The 20,706-nt window shown below is 36.1% G+C and overlaps 1 protein-coding gene and 1 pseudogene across 4 annotated transcripts in view; both read right to left on the minus strand.

Annotated features, from left to right (window-relative positions):
• Positions 1 to 20,706, minus strand: part of DPP8 (dipeptidyl peptidase 8) — a 63,053-nt gene that overhangs the window by 23,087 nt on the left and 19,260 nt on the right. For all 4 annotated transcript variants that reach the window (XR_005033963.2, XM_036932292.2, XM_036932291.2 and 1 more), the window contains 9 exons: positions 15,637 to 15,810; positions 14,664 to 14,832; positions 10,567 to 10,677; positions 9,126 to 9,254; positions 8,521 to 8,582; positions 6,912 to 7,012; positions 4,399 to 4,576; positions 3,349 to 3,508; positions 683 to 762 (listed from right to left, as the gene is read on the minus strand). Coding sequence is in view for 3 of the 4 variants with exons in the window: in XM_036932292.2 (XP_036788187.2) it covers positions 683 to 762; positions 3,349 to 3,508; positions 4,399 to 4,576; positions 6,912 to 7,012; positions 8,521 to 8,582; positions 9,126 to 9,254; positions 10,567 to 10,677; positions 14,664 to 14,832; positions 15,637 to 15,810 (1,164 nt within the window). In the remaining variant the exon portion in view is untranslated. The remainder of the gene's footprint in view (positions 1 to 682; positions 763 to 3,348; positions 3,509 to 4,398; positions 4,577 to 6,911; positions 7,013 to 8,520; positions 8,583 to 9,125; positions 9,255 to 10,566; positions 10,678 to 14,663; positions 14,833 to 15,636; positions 15,811 to 20,706) is intronic.
• LOC118935728 (heterogeneous nuclear ribonucleoprotein A1-like) lies at positions 4,591 to 6,351 on the minus strand (annotated as a pseudogene).

The raw sequence follows: 20,706 nt of genomic DNA on the forward strand, positions 1-20,706 counted from the left end.
AGTACACATCAACTTAACTATATGTACGACACATATAAAGGATAGTGTTCCTAGAGATCTCATGAAATTAACCACCTAAGAGAAAGTTGAAACAAATACAAGGTAATATGAAAAGCAAAAGAAAAAGTTAGAATGCACTGAATTGCTACACAAAGCCACAAGCTGAGAGGAAGCAGAGGGTGGATATCCCTCCTTCTCACTAACAATCTCCATTCTATATAAATGTCCATCACTCCTTGTAGGTGGTACATAAAAAAAGTGAAACTTAAAATTTCTGAGATAAGATAAACAGGTGAATGAGAAAGAATCACTACCTCTAGTAAATGAAATTTCTCATGTAAAAACAATACAATTAGTTTATAAGAGATTTAAAAATAATTTTCAAACTATATCCTAATTCACAACTTTTGTTAGACTCGACAAGTATGGACCAGACCTTTCCTTAAAAATAACAACATTATATTTGAAGACGGTTTAACCAGAGAACATCTAATACCAAAGGGTATAAAATGGGTAAGACTTATTTAGGCTAAGATTCTTCCTTTCTAACAACTTGAGTTTTTAGGCCCTGTTTGAGTATTTTCAAAACACTGGGGTCATATGAACTTGCACTACTGATTTTTAGTACCACATACACACAGCAGATGTTGACCAAACGTATCAGTAAAGTAAAAGAGCATACATTAGATCCATGCCGGCCAAGAACTTCCCATTCACCACTGGTAATTGCTATTTCCTCTTTGACAGGACACTTGAAATCACCTGAAGATAAACATAGTTATAATTCAGCACTCTATACCAGACTATAAGCAAATTAAACAATGAAGAATAGTATTTTAAACTCTTTTTTCCAAAAAAGCACATTAAAAAATTCAAGTTATGTCTGTTTAATGAAAATGTTTTGGAACTAGAGGGGTTAACTGCACAACACTGTGAATGTACTAAAAGCTACTGCTCATTTTAAAATGGTTTTTAATGTTACGTGAATTTCACCTTTATTTTTTAAAAAGTCTACAGTTAAAAAACTCCAAGTCTTCACAATACTCTGGAATAATGATGGAATTATCCACGTAAATAAAATGAAAACCACAAAACAGATTCTTATGGCAAAGCCAGAAAAAAACTCAAAAGCACTTGCACTCTATGCCTTTCATTAGATTAAGAAGTCTAATGGGTCAATAAGACATTTCTTCTAGAAACCCAACAAATTACTTAAAAAGCTACAGAAGGAAAATTTTAATGTAATTTTTCTTCATTTGCCAAAAAATAAGCTGTATATTAACATAGTAAATGCCAACATACCCTGTTTGTCTTTCTGAGATTTTGTCTTGGAAGATGAGGCTCTGTCAGTGGCCTAAGAAAGAGGTTAAAAAATGGAAACCATTTCTCTTTGCCTAGTTGCTGCAAGCTATGGCTGTGGGGAGTGACAGCTGAAGAGAGGCTGAGATAGTGAGATGGCACAGGGCCTTAATAGGGTCTAACTAGGTTAAAAAAATGGACTTATTTTCCTTACTTCGGTACAAAAATTGAACTTAGTACTTTTAATTTTATGGCTAGAAAATAAATATTACTTAACATATATGTAACAAATACTAATTGCTTCACATTATAGCCACTTAAGGCAGAAAAGAGGAGGGAAGAGGAAAATAAAGTGGCATGAAGGAAAAGGATGAAGACTTGGAGCAAGAAAGATGAAGAAAAAAGGACAGAAAGGGAAAGAGGTAGACACACCTAGGGCCCAGAGACAGACACTGAGAGAGAATAGAAACTAGGTGCCTGAGATGAATGTTAACTGAGGAAATAGCTCCTACACTTTTCAATTGGAGTACATATAAAATTTTAAGTTAACATCTTTTGAACACTGTTCCAAAAATACTGTTTTAGTTAATTACCTACGACTCACAGCTCCCTGACCAGTCTTCATCACTAAACTTTCTAGAACTCCGTAAGTGGATTTAATTTCTGAATAACAAAGAAGTTGATAAGCACAATTTCACACTAAGGGCCAAGTTAAACTAAGGCTTGCAGACAAGTAATTCTCCATCTTGGATATACAAGATCTTGTCTGCCTTAAAAAGTACTAGGCTAAGGAAAGGAGCAGAGTCTTAGGCAGTATTTACTTTGCTAGTCCTGAGATGTAGCTTATTGTTTGCCAAATAGGAATGATTTATAAAAGGCCATGTTTAAAAAAAAAAACCCAATTAAAAAGTCAGCAAAAGATTCAAAAATATATTTCTCCAAAGAGGATATACAAATGACCAATGACACAATGCTAGTCATTAGGGAAATGCAAAACAAAACCATAATGACATACCACTTCACACCCACTAGAACGGCTATTACAAATACATACATACATACATAAAAATAAAACCCAGAAAATAACAAGTATTGACAAGGATGTGGAGAAACTGGAACCCTCATAAACTGCCAACGGGAACGCAAACTGGTGCAGCCGCTATAGAAACGAGTATGGTGGGTCCTGAAAAAATTAAAAACACAGCTGCCATATGATTGAGAAATTTCACTTCTGGGTATATACCCAAAAGAATTAAAAGCAGGTATTTGTATACCCATGTTTATGGCAGCATTATTCACAGTAGACAAAAGGTGGAATCAACTCAAGTGTCTGTGGACAAGATGAATGGATAAACAAAATATGGTATATACATACAATGGAATATTACTCAGCCTTTAAAAGGAAGGACATTCTGACACATGCTACACAGATGAAATTTGAGGATATTATGCTAAGTGAAATAAGCTAGTCATAAAAGGACAAATACACTGTATATTTCAATTAAATGAGGTGTCTACATATTCATAGAGACAGAAAGTGGTTGTAAGGGGTTGAAGGGAGGGAGGAATGAGGAGTTACATATTTTCTGCTAAATTGGGTATTTACTTTGGGCAACATAATTACATCAATCTAAAGAGCTATAACTATAACTTCAGTGTGGATGCAGACAGTATAAAAAAATCTAGTATTTAAAAATATCTAATAACTATCTAATATTTTAAAAACAGCTTTTTAAAGCTAAAAATGATGTAGGCTCTCTTTAAACAAATAAAAATTACAGTCAAGGTGAAAGCAGAAAGTAAATATAAGTAATCCCACTACCCAGAAATTATCCACTATTAATAGTTCATTGTATATTCATCAAGAACTTTGTTCCAAGTTTTCACACACTGCATGTTTATATTTTAACTTAATATATATTAAGTTTAATGATGAAGTATTAAGTACTAATGCTCACAAAGCATACAGAAGAGACATTACATTACCTTGCCCCTCCCACCTTCTGCCTCCAACATTTTTTCTTTTTTAGATAAAAAAGGATTTCTTACTTGGGGCAGGCAGCCCACCACTGGATCGTCTGTATTTGCTCTCTTTTAAAATGGATGTGATTTTATATAAGTGACGAAAACCTGTTTTGCATTCAGAGGCAAAAATAAATTCAATTTCATCTTCATGACTTTGAGGAAAAACATGAAAGATGTCATGGATCTGTAAAATAAATAGCTTAATTTACTATACACATTAATGAGAATACTATATAAACAATCCAATTAAGCTAGAGAAAGAAGAACTTGATAAACATATGCTGAAATATAAATAACTGTCAGTGCTAGAGGGCATGGTGTATTTACAATTATAGATTTTGCCTATGCCTTTCAGATTTATCTTACTTTAGTCAAAGATTTCATCCATTGAGAAATAAATGTTTCCAAATGGAAAAAGAAGAAAAACATGACCAAAAGCTTTTTCTTACTTACCATCTCCATAATCCTTTGAAACATGGCATGAAGTTTATTTAATGATATAAATCTTATTATTACAGAAATGATGAAGAAAAAATTTTTTAACTTTTCTTTTCCAAAAAGAAATACTCTAAAAGTTGAAGGGGAAACAGATGTTCATATGTATAGGCTTCATAGGATTCACTGAAAACAGAATCATAGGAAGCCTACATATTTAGCCAGGGAGTGAGTGAACTGGCTTTATTTATTTTGTATCTTGTTTTAAGTTTTTTCCTACTAAATTGGAAAATGCAAACCTTAATCCAAAACCAGTATATTTTGGTATAGTTTGCCATTCTAGATAGGATTCTTGTCCTCTCAGAGGCCCTGATGAAGCTGTGTTTTCAGTATCTGATGTGTCCAGGAACAAGGGCAAATCTGCAGCTAGGGAGATGTCATTTCAATGGCAACTACTTTCTATCTATAAACCATTCCCTTCTGGAACCATCATTCCTACCTGAAATGTTCAAACTAAGCACATGACATTCAATTACACTGAACTTAAAAAATTCATTTTGATAGTTTGCTATAAAACTTCATTTGCTTTATTTAGCATTCTGAGGAAATATTTAACCAAGAACAGGAAAACAGGCATACATTTATCCAGATATCTGTTGTTTCTTCATAGATAATCAGTGGTGTCACAGAGTCAGGTACTGACTCGATGAGTCTCTGTCTCTCCATGGCATCATCTTCTACTGGGATAAATAATTCAGGCGAGATCAACACTATCTGTAGGCGAGTTTGGGAGCGATCTAGTAGGATGGACCAAGCACTATTTAAACAAATAAAAAGCACCAAAAATAAGGCAAAGTCTCAGGAAATGAAATTCCCCTACTCTCTCCCCTAGAAACCATTAATTATTTCTGTAATCAAAATGAAAGACTTTCTTTAGTGTATGTTAAATTATCACTTACTAGGGACTAATTATAATTATTAGCTTATTCTACCCTTTTTTTCAAGGATATTAAATCATTATATTGATTTTACACGATAATGGATGATACACAAGCTTCATTTCAATCTATAATTTTATTTGGTACCAAAATTCAATTTAGATATATTGCATAGGATGTGCCAACAATCATCTTAATAACCAAATAAACTCCACTGACTACTTGGGTGACCCTTTTAATGGAACTCCAGGTCACAACACAGTAAAAAAGCTCAGTTCAACTACACTGATATTTCTGAAGACAATGGCTTCTGTGCCCAAGCAGGTTGTAAATTAATTTTAAATGGAACCTGGCATCACCCTGAAAGAATTCTACCTTCACACTGTTGAGGTAATTTACCAAGATGGCTTCAGAGTAGACTAACTTTACATAGCACATTTTAAAAAAGACACATCTATTCAGCATCATGATCAGACTTTTACATTTAGCAACCAAAAGCATGGGTGCAAAAAAAACACCCTTTGTTGGAATGCTTTACTTTCCACAAAACAGAACTAAAATAACCTGTTATACAATTCGTCACAAATACAGTCCTCAAGTTTTTTGCCCACACACGAGTATCGTCTAAAACATGTCTTGTTTGTAGCAGCTGGGCCCTGCCACCACTGTGCTTGGCTGAGTTCACCAATCTGTTGTAACCTGCAGCTTCCCTGTCACTTCTCTGGCTCTTCTCTCCCGCTAAGCTTTGTTTCCTGGCAGTGATTAAAACCTCCTGCCGCTTTCCTAACTCCTGCTGGAACCCACAGCCACCTTGGTTTCATGGTTCGGCAAAGTATTGGCTCGCACCACCATATGGGCCCAAGCTTCTGCCTCCGAAGTTTCCTCCTTTCATGGGTCCAAAATTGGAAGACTGATTGTTGTAACTGCCAAAATCATTGAAGTTTCTGACACCTCCAAAATTGCTTCCATCATGACCAGACCATTATAGCCATCCCCACTGCCACCACCTCAACCACTGAAGTGTCCTCCACGACCAAAGTTGTCATTCCCTCCAAAACCACCTCCATGATCACCACTAAAGTTTCCAGAACCCCTCTGACCTCTTTGGCTAGAGGAAGCACTAGCCATCTCTTGCTCAAATAGGGCTTTCCTTACTTCACAGTTGTGGCCACTCAGTGTGGTGTTTCTGAATGACGATCTTGTCTACAGAGTCATGGTCATCAAAGGTTACAGAAGCAAAGCCTCTTTTCTTGCTGCTGCCTTGGTCAGTCATGATTTCAATCACATCAGTTTTCCCATACTGCTCAAAATAACATCTTAGGTGATGTTCTTCAGTATCACCTTTAATGACACCAATGAAAATCTTTCTCACAGTTAGGTGGGCACTGGGTCTTTGAGAATCTTCTCTGGAGACAGTCCTCTTCGGTCCCATGACTCTTCCATCCACCTTGCGCAGCCTCGCATCCATGGCGCACCCACCTCCCCCTGCAGCGGCATAGGTGACAGAGCTAAGGCCTCTGGAGCGCTTGATGTCCGGGTCTCCCACTGCCACACAGTCCACGAGCGCTCCCCATCGCTCAGAACGGCTCCTCAGACTTTCATTGGTTGTTTCAAAGCTCAGACCTCCGATGAAGGGCTTCACTGCTGTTCGGGCTCACATGACGGCGCTGGGAGGGGTGACTTCGACGATGCTTACTCAGCAGCGTCCATGGGCGGAGAGCTACACTAAACTTTTAAAAGTTAAGCTTGAACAGAGTTTTTAAAAAGAGTTTTCTTTAAAGCTTCAAAACCACAAATGGCTTTTGAAATTGTTTTCTCCCTTTAGTCTCAACAAATGCCGGCCTTGTGAAACTCCTGTTGTCTACATTAGACACAGGAACTATACGTAATCATCTTCATATAAGGCTCTGCAAATACTTCTGCTTAAATTACACAATTAAAAAAAACCCTATTAACATCTGAGCCTTAAAATCATACAGTTTAACCACAAATAACACTGAAACTATGACTCAGAGATAGAATTAAAATGCAATGTACCTATGCTTATAGGATTACAAATTGACAAGTCCACTTAGTTCTTTGTGGAGAAATAACAACACTGCAAATTCCCATGTGAAGGCAGCACCAACCAAAAGGCAAACCTAACAGCACAGACATTTCTAAAGGTCTGGGTACTAAATTATTTTTGTAAAGAAGTGACAATAACATACGCACTATTTTCCCTCTGGAGTCCATCCAGCTCTGGCAATATATTCAACTCCTTCAAACAGAATCTCAAAAGGCTGAATTAGTTCCTTATCTATGACATCTATAATCTATTGAAAAAGAAAAAAGGAATCTAGTTATTGAAGACTTAACACCATAGCTTACTAGTTTACTTCAATCATTATCTTTAACAGCATGATACTTTTTCAGACTTATGTGTTTAAAAAGGCCTGAAGGATATAGCAAAACCAGCAGTAAGTTGTGGGTTTCCTAACAGAGTCTAAAAATCTTTTTCCCATGAGTTTATATTAACAGAACCCTTGATAATAACTGATAAAAATAAAGTTTTAATCACTTTAGACTCCAGTATTCAAGAAAAAACAATAGTCCCTAGTTCCCTATATTTCAGCCTTAAATATTATTTATGTAGCATATTAGTAAAATGGCCCTGGGTAAGTCAAACATTTTTCCTTTTAAAGTCTAACCAACACAATTAAAAAAATAAATTTAAAAAAATGGGCAAAGGATCTAAATAGACAGTTTTTCAAAGAAGATATATAAATAGCTGATAAGTACATGAAAAGATGCTCAACATCATTAACCATCAGGAAAATGTAAATCAAAGCCACAATGAAATAGAAACAGAAATGTCTACCCACACAAAAACCTGTACACATACATTCACGGTAGCATTATTTATAGTAGCCAGAAGATGGAAACAATCCAAATGTCTATTAGCTGATGAGTGGATAAATAAAATGTGGCATTTCCATATGTAATTACTATTAATTTTAATACAATGAAATTACCTTTTGGTGATAAAAAGTAATGAAGTGCTGATATGTGATACAATATGGATAGAGCCTGAAAACATGACGCTAAGTGAAAGAAATCAGACTAGATACTGTATGATTCTATTTATATGAAATGTCCAGAATAGGCAAATCTGTAGATAGAAAGTAGATTAGTGGTTGACCAGGGATGGGGGGAATGCTGACGCTGTGGTGTGATGACTAAGGGATGTGGGGCTTCTTTTTGGAGTGATGAAAATTTTCCAAAATTGATTGTAGGAATGGCTGCACACTTTGTGAATATAAATTAAAAGTCATTTTGAACTTTATACAACTGAACTGTATATAAACTGTATATAAATTATTGTATTGTATATAAATTATATCTCAATAAAGTTGTTAAAAAAGGATACCAGGAAGACTGCTTTTTAATTAATCTTGTGTTCATTCAGCTTATAAGCATTTTACTGTCTAAAAGAAAAGCAGCAGTGTAAAAGAAATGTGGGATATTTAACCACAGACAGCTATCCAACACAGAAGGTAAGTTACCAGTCAATAACTGCTGTATTTTTAATACTAATCTGGAGAATAAACAAAGACAAAAAGGAAAAACTATTGGGAAGGAGTGGCAAATATATATATCCCCATGTTCCTATCTTGGGAATACAGAAGTAGAAGGTAGAAAATTAGGTCAATCTGAAATCACGATTCACAGATGTCTCAGCAAGTTCAAGTATTAAAAATTTTAAAGTATATCTAAGATCTCTAACTAGACAGACTTAACTACTCAAATGACACAGAAAGTCAACTCAACGTTTTATACTTACCCTTCCTTCAGCATCAATCATTATTTCTGACATCTTAAAAGTGACTTTTGGATTTGCTGTGCCTTTAGAGAGACATAAACAAATAATAATAAACACATACAATTATTCAAACTGATTTTGCCAGCTAAATCTTCTTTACACTTCAGTTAAATCAGGAATATTGTATAGTCAGGGCTTTACTGCCTAAGAATCTCAGAACAACACCTCAAATCGGTAATTTTCAATAGGGTATAAAAAAAAGAGGCTGAAAAACATCAAGACTCCATATGAAATATTGTTTTATAACTGAAATGCTGTAAACAGCAAAATGGGGGGAAATTACTAATTTATTAAGAACATAATCCCTTAAAAGTGTTTACTTCCCAGTAAAGACACCTTTTTATTCATTCCTTGAAATAAACAGCTTTGTGCACTTCCCTAGCTTTGAAAATAATTCAAAATTAGACTGCAATTAAGAAACCTACTTCAGTGATACTTAAAGAACAACAAACTTATCCTTACTAAGGCTGTAAATGATTAATGTTGACCATATCTTTGGATGACTACAGAGAATTTTGTTCAGAAAGTAGAAATGAGTGAATATAAATATCAATGGAATACAGTACCTGTTTTAGGATAACGGAATGAATCTGCCCTCCTTGTTTCCAACATAGGGGACGTAACATGAATAATTTCCACCTCAGATTCATCATTTTCCTCATACAGAATTCTAAGAATTTTGCTGCCACTGGGAGCTTAAAAGGAATTTAAATAATGAAAATTTAGAAGAATTATTCTAGCATAACTGACATTTCCCTCTAGTAGTATATTTCCCATAATGAAAAATAATTTATGTGTAAAATATGCTGCTTTTATGTATGAAAATAACACTAGTTTTTTCAGTTGCAAGTGAGATACTGCTAAGTTACTTTTACTGGTTAAAGATTACTTCTTTTGGAAGGCAAAAACAGGATAATTATGCTTATAAACATATTTAAAATGGGGCAACATATTTGTAAAGGACTTTGGTCTTTGCATGCCTTAAAACACATTCCTTGTTAAAAAGGGAACTATTTAATTACATTTAAAATGTTTCCTATAAAAAAATAAATACCATTTAAATAGACTTCAATTTTTTTAAATGGTTTCTCTAACTCATGTCAAAATCTTGTTCTAACAAATACAGTTATAGCAAAACATTTTACATTTTAAAATAAAATGCCCAAATCTAAGACATGGCTTAAAATGGTATCTTTCATGATCTCTTAAAGAAGTGTTCAGCATGTTAGCTATAATCCATTAGAGTAATAAAATCTATTAACTGGTTATACCAGTATTTAAAATATACAACAAACAAACAAAAATACAATATCAAGTGCATTCTATATAAATTATTGTATTGTATTATATATAAATGATATCTCAATAAAGTTAAAAAAATCTGACAGGGAAGGCTGCTTTTTAATCTTGTGTGCATTCAGCTTATAAGCATTTGACTGTCTAAAGGGAAGGCATATAAGGATAAATACTGCTTCATGACATTTACTTTCAATTTATGTATACAGTAGATGTACAGTGTATTAGGCTAGAATATAAAGCAAATTCTAATTGGATCATAAATAAAAAGTTTGAAAGCCACTGCTATAAGCTGTTTCTCAGGCAGTGAATTCACCAGAAAAAGGAGGAATTTGTGCCCTTTTCTCTGATCCATTCATACATGATTCTGTTCAGGCAGACTCTTTAATCAATTCTATGTTTTTACAGCAACTCATTAAGGTGTGGGGTTTTTTGTTTTGCCATCGATGTTGCTACATTACCAAGACAGCTTCTAAATGAGATATTGGCAAAGAGAGCTGAAAGACCTGAGGTACTGAAACACAATTCAGTTGTTTTCACTAGAATTCATTAAAGGCCATACAGCTAGTACATTCTAAGTAACTACTGGGAGGATTCAATCTTCAGCACTTCAGAATCTACTATTCAGGATTTAGAATCCATGTACTTAACTAATTGGTAGCTGAATCTCATACTACTTCGATTGACCTATACTGTTTTGAACCCCCTTACTTGTTTCAGCTTCTGGACACCACCAATAGCCAGAATATCTATCAAATTCTTCTTGAAGAACAAAGGTAGCAACTCCAGCTGACCTGGGATCCTCTTCCATGTTGGCTAGCTCTAGATAAAAATAAAAGCCAAAATTATTGCAGAAAGTTTTCTATCTTTTCATGAGTACAGAAGGAATGATCCACTTTACTTTGAAAGGCAGCTGTAGTATAGTGGTGAACTATGGAGCCAAATAGACTAAATTCAAATCTGGGCTCCATCATTAATTGACTGACCTTGTGCAAATCTCCCAATCTCATTCCACTGCAGTGTCCTAGTTGTAAATGGGAATAAGAACCTACCGTACAGGGTTGTTTTGGGGATTAAATGAGTTAATTCACATAAAACACTTAGAACAAAGCCCCAACCGTAGAATGTGCTCCATAAATGTTAGTTATTATTTTCCCACTTAGCTAGGATCATGGGAAAAAGGATACATGTGTAAAGGGTCATGGTCACTTGTAACTCTCCTACCCAAAGAAGTACATCTCTAGACCTAGAATGGTCTTACAGATCATGTAATTTCAGCATTCCTTCTTTCTCTCCTTCCTGCCATTCGACCAGAGCAGCTCAGCTCTTATCTGATTACCAGCAAACAGTTTGAAGGAAACTCTTTAAAAATAAAAACCAAAACCACAAGGCCATAATTATATAAGATGTTATGACATGGGAAAATGTTTACAATATACTTGAATTTTAAAAAAGCATATTACTAAATGTCATACACACCTTGAGTCCATTTATAAAAATGCTATACCAATATGCACTTTAAAAGGTGTTGGGATATAAATCAAAATATGGTTCTCTCCAAACAGATTATGAACAAAGTTTTTTAAAGAATGGCTTTACAGTTTACAAAATTTTAAGTGTACCACTTATTTTTGAAAAATGCATGTACTTGTAAAACAAATCCTATCAAGGCATAGACTATCTTCAACATTCCAGAATGTTTTCTCATGTCCCTTCCCACTCAATCTCTGTCCCCACCCCAGAGGCAACCATTGATCTATCACCAGAGGCTAGTTCTGCATATTCTAGAACATATAAATGAAACCATACAGTATATTCTTTGTGCCTGCTTTTGGGATTCGTCAGTGTTGTTACATTTATCAGTAATTCACTCCTGTTTATTGCTGAGTACTATTCCACAGCACACTGGTTCTTTTATCCATTCATCTGTTAATGGACATCTGGGCTGCTTCTAGTTTTTGGCTACTAATATTTTCATTTCTCTTGAATAAAGAACTAAGAGTGGAATGGCTGAGTAGTATGACAAGTGAATGTTTAACTATAAGAAACTGCCACCCAGTTTTCCAAAGCATTTGTATTATTTTATAATTCTTACTAGCACTGTATGAAAGCTCCTCTCCAACATTTGGTGTTCTTAATCTTTCTCACTTTAGCTAGTCTAATGGGGGTATAGTAGTATATCATGGTGATTTTAATTTTACAGTCAAGTTTCAGATATTATTTTTGCTTACCTGTGTTTTCTATATATTGAATGAAATGAATGTGCAATATGAACCAATAATCCCTTAACCAAAAATCTTGAGTCCAGAAGTGTTTGGAACTCAGAATTTAGGGTATTCTTCATATATTATACATCTACTATATAACTATGCAACATCTACAGCAAGGTAATCAAATACCCTGTGATCAAATATACCAAAATTCTTGCAACAAACTTATGAGCAGGCACACTAGTAGGATTAAGATTATAAATACCCTCTGGTCAGTTCAAGTCAGGTTTTGCCACCAAATGAATTTTAGAATTAATGATGGAGCCAAAATCAATGCTCAGTTTTCTTGGATCTTTCAACTACCCCAAAGTTATACCCCCACATTGTTTTACAGTTGTTCTCCTTTATGTACGAGAATAGGTATCACTCATTTGTATCTCCCCATCACTTACAACAGACCTCAATTATTCAGCTAGTTATTAAAGGAATAAATGGTTATCATCTCATTCTCCTGATAGGTCATTTGAGAGTAGAGGCTGGTCTTATATTACTTTTAAATTCCTCTACCACATTAGGCAGAGAATAAACACACACACACGCTGATTGATTAAACCCATCTAAAAGCACACTTTCACTTGGGAACCTATTATGAATAAGTAGATAAGAGTGATCATGCTCACTTTCCACCTATCTTTCTACCTAAACTTACGTAGCATTTACTATGTTTCAGTCACTGTCCTAAACACTTCACAAATATTAAGTCATGAAAACCTCATAACAGCATTATGATGACATGCCTTTTTACAGGTAGGGAAACCCAGAGATGGGTTAAATAACTTACTCAAAGTCACAGAGCTAAAATACTTAGACTCAAACCACGGACTAAAATATTTAGACTCAAACACAGATAGTCTGGTTCTTGATTCTATTTTTAACTACTATACTGATCCTGAAAATAAATATACCACATACCTACATGCACAGAAAAGAAAAAAAAAAACATTACTACAGTATCCTGCAGGGTTTCAGTGCTTTCTACTTTAAGTTCTGCCAATCTTCACAATAATCCTGTGTATAAAACAATTCACAGAAGAAAAAACTAGACCAAAAAAGGCTTTATTCTAATAGTTAGAATTAAGTAAAAATATCCAAACCCTAGATAATTGCAACTCTCAAGCTTTCGTGTCCCTGTCTCTAGTCTTGTGCTTCTCAAATACAACTTTCACAAAGTATCCAGAGCAATTTCTCTATAATATGACTCTGATCACACCATCCAACTGGTAAAAAATCTTTAGTGGACACCCACATCATGACAAAGACCATGTTCATTTACAAGATATAGTCTACCCTCGTCCTGGCTCTTCTCAGCTGCTGACTTTATCTTTCTCTATTTCCTGACTCATACCTTGTGTGTTAGGACCTTGAGACTGCTTCTAACACCATGAGCCGGCTTCCACATGATGCCTTCTGCATCGACTTTTCTTGTGCAGTCTCTTCACCTGGGGTGTATTGGCTAAAGTGTAGTCATTATTTAAGATCAGCTTTAGGTGTCAGTTAGGTGTCATATCTTGGGGGAAATCTATCCTGACAACTACCCCTCATTGGTCCTCTCACAACTCCCTGGCTTATCATTCTATTTTGTTATTATTTGTTTATATAGTTTCCTTGAGGCCTGTGACTGTGTCTTATTCAATTCTATAGCCTTAGTTCTAGCCACAATGCCTGGCATACAGGAACTTCATGTATTTTTGTTGATTGATTGAGTAGGTTGAACAGATTTATTGATTCCTAGTTTAGTGCTCTTTCCATCGATGTAATTGTTCAGGAAAATGCTTCTTCTATAACACTGATTTTCCTAATGATGAAAAAACACTGGCTGTCAATACACTACTACATTCTAATAGCATTCTGAAATAATTTATTAAAGATGCCCAATAAATTAGCTTTGTTAACATTACATTAGGTAACAGTTGAACAAATGAATTTTTAGTGACCATCCTTCACATGTTCAAGAAAAACACACTATTTCCCATCTTTCATAGGTATAAAAGTTTTAGAGGAAAACATCCACATTTTTTCTGTGCTCTGAGTAGTGTTTAGTATGATTATAGTCATTTCAATAAAAATGAAATATTTCCACAATACACACAGTTATACTACAAAGTTTTGATTTTCCTATTATGACAAAGTAACTAAGTAGGGTCTCCAAAACAGGGAGATACATTTTCAGAAAGTTCTTATAGTGTGTAATAGGTTTTTCTGTTTGTTTCCCAAAAACAATTATTAATTTTTGTTCCCAAAAACAAATAATTAATTTAATTTTTTAAATAAAAAATTTAATTAGAACAGTTTTGGAGAAATGCTGGCAGTCTTACTATGCTAACAGAAAAATCACATCAGAGAGGTGCTACTGTTGTGTCATCTGAAAATGAACATTAAGGGAAGGCAGCATTATACAGGTGGTACCTGCCTCTTATCCTCTGTACAATCTTTTTTAACTTTAAAGAGTACCCAGCTTGCATCAACTTCAAAAGCCAAAAGCAAATTAAACTTTAAAAATACTTTTCAGCAAAGTAGATTTGAAGAACAATGCATTACCATTGTGCGCATAGGTGAGCCTCCTTTCTTCTCTGGTTACAATGTTGGATATCCAAATATCATTGCTATGTATAAAAGCAATCCAGTCTGGATCAGCTGGGCATAATTTGGGATCCATCCGAATGTTGGGACAACTAGTCTCCACTAAATTGGGCCGTATCGGTTGTTGCTAGAAAAGTAAACAATATATTAAGGCAAGTATCAGGCTGATTCATATATATTTGTCCTCCTACAAAATGAACAATAATTACAAGTAAAAATGTCAACTATGATAATTGCTCCCCTGAAAAATATACTTTCATATGCCTTAACTTATAAAGAGTAATTCTTTTTACTATGAATTAGAAAGTATTAGGAGAGGAAATAAAGAAAATATAATAGCATTTCACAAATTTTATTTAAGAAAATAGAGTAATTATTGTTTGTTAAATGCTTTTATTAAACATTTATTTATTGAACACTTTATTAAATATTTCAAATTAATTTTACCAATACAAAATAGTTTGATCATAAAGATGTAATGAAAGATCACCACAATTCTATCAAAAGAATAGTTCTTTCTAATAGCACATAAAGAATTGCTTGGTTAAAACCAAACATTTATTAAGATGAATTTAGCTTTTAAGGGAACCAAAAGCAGACTGCTTGTGATAACTTGTGGTAACGTTATCTTCCAAAATACCCTTCAGCACTTGCTCAGAAAATGGGCATTAATGCCTTTACTGTATCTTCCTTCCTACATACCTAGTGTAGGAATATTTTTTTAAATTATAAATTGTACATTAATGCTGCTGGAAAAATTGTTAACTCTTAAAATTGGAAATTAATACCCATATTTCTTGTTTTTTTCTTTTACTACTGAATTTCTTGATTGGTGGGTAAACAGAACTTTTTGGTTTAACTGATTTGGATGCAAATAATCCTTAGGATTTAACATGTAGTAACAGATTAAGGAGTAGTATCTTCAACTTACAGTAAATCCTTGTGGCCCTCCATCTTTTACATGATAAATTCCACTACCAGCTTGAAATAGAAATGTTCCACTTTCTTGGTGATAATCATAAGAAGCAATTCCAACTGTTCCAATGCGTTTTCTTTCTCTTAACAGTTCTTCTTCTCGAGAATACATCCCATAGTCCAGTGCTGCCTAATGTAAAAGGAAAAAGAATTATCCTATTCCAGTATCTGATAGATTGGTTTTTGCTGTTAGCACTGAAATCCTAGCATCTCCAATATTATTGAGTCTACATTTTGAGTGATCCCCAAATTTGTCAGCGACTTTAATCACATTAATTTCAAGAAGTCTGCTGAAAGATTTCTTGATAAAGGGTCTCTAGGTGATTACTGTAAACATTAAAGAACAAGCATTATGTCTCATCACCTTGGCCTGGCATTCAAGATCTTCCACAGCCTAATGTAACTTAGCAGTTTTGTATGCAGTTAAGAGCACAGACTTTGAAATCAAGTGGTTTGAATCTAGGCTTTGATTCTCACTAAAAGCCTGACTTTGGGCAAGTAAATTATTTCTTGAAAAGTAATTTTTCTTCACTTTCAAAATAGTAATAAATCATCTACTTCTGCTTTGTGAAGATTAACTTAGATAAAATATGTAAGTGTTTAGCACGATGATTGGCACAGAGTAAGCTCTCAAATAGCAGCTGTCATTAGTACTTTTCCACTGCGTCTACTAATAAAACTCCTCTAATAAAACCTAAAGTCTAGCTGGTCACATCACTGATGTAAAACCCAGTATGTGATGTTCTGCCTCCTGGCCTTTGTTCCATTTTGTTTCCCCTTTGAAAGGCTATTTTTCTTTCTATCCATCCAAGTTTTACTGATATCCCCAAGTTTTACTGATAGCTCTAATTCAACCTTGGGCAGGAAAGCTTCCTGACATACTGTGGTACACAGTGAGCTCTTCTGTGAAATTTACATTAGAGTTGCTATTTTTACTCACTTGGCTATCACTTTTTTCAATACTTTCGTCTGGAAATAGATTTAAGAAAATTGAGGACAAAACGGGGGACATTTTGTTTTCCTACCTACAGCACCTATTAAAATCTCTCTCAAAGAATATTGTAATTAGTGATTGGTGATGATGAGAGGTTTAAACAAGCTTGAAATAATAGATACAGGTATAAAATTTAAGAAGGAATATAAAGAAAACAAATCTAATAAAGGCTAACTTAAAAAACTACATCTACACTTTACCTCACCAAAATCTCTTTATACTTTGAGTATGATAAATGAGAGAAACTGACATGATTTCTGCTGTCAAGGAGGAATACTTTAAAAAGGAGTCTAGCTAAACTATTTACAATAGCCAAGATACAGAAACAACCTAATTGCCCATCAGAAGATGAATGGATAAAGAAGATGTGGTACATATACACAATGGAATACTCCTCAGCCATAAGAAAGAAAGACAAGTACCATTTGCAACAACATGGACGAAGCTAGAGGGTATTATGCTCAGTGAAATAAGTCAGGCAGAGAAAGACAAATACCAAATGATTTCCCCTATTTGTGGAGTATAACAAGGAAGCAAAACTGAAGGAACAAAATAGCAGCAGACTCACAGACTCCAAGAAGGGACTAGCAGTTACCAAAGGGGAGGGGTGGGGAAGGGCAGGTGGGGAGGGAGGGAGAAGGGGATTGTGGAGTATCATGATTAGTGCACATGGTGTGTGTGGGGAAGACAATGTAGCACAGAGAAGACAAGTAGGGACTCTGTGGCATCTTACTACACTGATGGACAGTGACTACAATGGGGTATGGGGGTGGACTCGGTAATAAGCATGAAGGTAGTAACCACATTGTTTTTCTTGTGAAACCTTCATAAGAGCATATATCAATGACACCTTAGTAAAAAAAAAAAAAAAAAAAGGAGTCTAGCTAAGTTTATTGGCAGAAATGTATCACTCCAAAATTAAGCTAGCACAATGAAAGTAAACAATGTTCAAGGATGGCCAAAATGAATCCATACTTGCAAATCTAAAATAATGTTAGGTGAGATTAAAAATGAGGCAACCTTGGAATCCTGCTAGTTTTTTTGTATTCATTGATCACTTTTCATTTATGTTTAATTACATACATATACATTTGTACATATGTGTTAGGCTCCAATAGAAAAAACTAGTAATTTCAATGTAGTTTTATTAAGTATGATCTTAAAACTATTACCATTAAAACCAAGAGCAACTCTGAGTATATAATTATATAGAAAAATAAAGCTCAACAAATCCAAAGGTTGGTTCTTTGAAAGTAATTTCAATGTAGTTTTATTATGATTTTTGTTTTAAATATTTCTTAAGACTATTACCACTAAAGCCAAGAGCAACTCTGAGTATACAATTATATAGAAAAATAAAGCTCAACAAATCCAAAGGTGGGTTCTTTGAAAAGTTCAACAAATTAAACAAATTTAGGTAGAATGATCAAAAAAAAAACAAAAAGAGAAAATCAATTTACAAAAACAAAGAATGAAAGAGGGTCATTGCTCATGACCTTACAGAGATAAAAAGGCTTATAAGGGGACAGTATGCCAACAAATTAAATTACGTAGATGAAACCGTTAAATTTCTAGAAACATACAAGCTGCCAAAACTGACTATGGGGAAAGTTGAAGTGCCTATGGCCAGGACCTCACCTGAACCTAAACTCTTTGATGATGTAACTGGCCTGCTGCTAGGCTACTGCTCCCACACCTGTAGGCAATAAGATCTTATTGACTGAGTCACGATATAAAGAGCTCTGCCCAGTACTCTGGGTGGAGGCAGAAACGAAGGAGGATTACAGACCTGCAGACTGTTGGATGCAGATGTAATTCTAGTGCTTGACCTATCACCAGGAGAACAAGCTGGGTAATAAACCCTTTCACCCCAAGAACATTCCATTGTCATTCCTTGGTCTCACTGAATCCATAGTGAACTTGCCCAGGGCTGAAACCCATTGGCAGGACAATTAGCATAGTCGGCATGATTCATTGCTGATGGAGGAATAGAACAGACTGCCCTTATGGGAGGGGGTGCTTCAGCGGGTTGCCCCTAAGAATGGGGAGACAGTCGACTGTCCCTCAGTGGGTATGTGGTCTGAGATGGCTTGCCTCCTAGAGGGCTGGGCCCCACCCCATGACTGGAAGCAGGTGGAGGTGACATCTGAGGCAGTAGGGGTGGCCCTTGGTATAATAAGGAGGTCCTTTGAGAGGCAAAGCTTGTGAGGCAGCAGGGACTGTGGGTTGGCTGTTTCTCACAGTACTAAAAAAGTCTACAGAGAAGAACATGCTCCTGAAAGAAACACAAGAAATGGCACCATGAGAACACGAGCTGCGAACTGCTGTGGATTCATTGAAGAATGAAATGGCCTTAATACGAGAGGATGCAGCACAAGAATAGCGGCTGCGGGGTGCAGTGGAAGAAGTAAAAGATTTGTTAAAAAATGAAATGGTGTTGCTGTGAGGTACTGTGCAAGAGGTAAAGGCCATGAAGGAGGATGGACCCCTGCAAAAAGCACAAGAAGAGGCAGTGCGAGAACATGAGCTACGAGGCCCAGTGGAGGAGATAAAAGATTCTTTACAGAATGAGACAGCAGCACTGCAAGGTGCTCTGAAGGAGGCAGAGGCCATGAAGGAGAAGGATACTCCTGAGGGAAGCACAGGAAGAGGTAGCACGAGAACGCCAGCTGCGAGGTACTGAGATGACGGTAAGAGAGCTGTTGAAGACTGAGCTAGCATTGCTGCAAGGCACTGTAAAAAAGGTAAAGGGTGTAGCAGAGGAGGCACTTAGGGGAATGGAGAGAAATCAGCCCTGGAAATGGAGGAGCTGGGGAAGGACGAAGGGGTGCTTCTGGAGGCACCAACTCCTCCTCTACTGAAAGCACGCCCAGTGGTTGTAAAGAAAATAGACAGCAACTGAGAGTTCCTCGGGGAGAAGTGCAGTCCCCTCCCCAGGTCGTGGAGCACTCTATGCTCTGCCCCTATACTCAGGCTGAGCTGGTGGATTTGGGCTCCCAGTTTCAGCAGAAGCCCTCAGTCAATATCAGCTTGGCTCCTGTGACTTTGGGATTTAGGGGTGGATAGAATTGTTCTGTCTGGATCAGAGATTGGAAAGCTGGCTTCCCTGACAGTTTATCCTGCCTTGAGGCAGTGATTACAAAATGCACATCAGACCCAGGAAACCACTCCCTCCTCAATTGGCTTATGGCTGTACTCTGTGCTGTGTAGTCCCATCAGGGTGATTTACTATCCTCCCCTTCTAAATGGAAGACATATGCTGAGCTTCAACAGGTGTTATGGGACTTGGCTTGAAAAATGCCATCTATAGTCCAGAGAATTATGACCCAGAGGAGGAGCCTTTTACTGCAGGGAATAGAAATGTTGTGCTCCAAATGGCTCCCACATCCCTCTTTGGACCTCTAGTGGCTATTCTTGCCCCTCATTTAGGGCAGCCCATAAGTGAGGCTACTTGTACAGTAGCAGACTTAGGAGAGGCTGAAGCAATGAGGGCACAAAAAGAAGTAAGGTCTGCTACTCAGAGGAAGAATTTAAATGGCTGTGATAAAGGTAATAACCACCTACCCCATCACAGGGTGGGTATGAGACAGGACCCAAAGCCTCAGAGTGGTGTGGCACAGATGCATACACTGGCCAAGTAGGGTGCTTACCTACAGCAACATAGCACCCTTGAGTGAAGAACTCCATCACTTATTGGGGCCAGTGACATATACTAGTGAAAAGCAGGAAGAATTTACTTTAGAACCATTAGTAGCAGAGAGTCCTTACCAGGAGGGAAGAGCCCTTATACCCAAAGATGCATGGTACACAGATGGCTCCAGCCATGGGCAGCCCCCAAAATGCAGGGCTGTAACTTTCCATCCTAAGACAGACAATATGGATGCAAGATGGTGAGGAGAAGAGGAGTCAATGGGCAGAGTTACGGGCAGTGTAGCTTGTGGTCAGTCAGGAGCCCTCACTAATAGTTGTCTTTACTGACAGTTTGGCCATCTATTGGGGCTTGACCCTTTGGCTACCAACATGGTATCATGC

The sequence above is a fragment of the Manis pentadactyla genome, chromosome 11 (assembly GCF_030020395.1).
Source record: "Manis pentadactyla isolate mManPen7 chromosome 11, mManPen7.hap1, whole genome shotgun sequence".
Taxonomy (NCBI): domain Eukaryota; kingdom Metazoa; phylum Chordata; class Mammalia; order Pholidota; family Manidae; genus Manis; species Manis pentadactyla.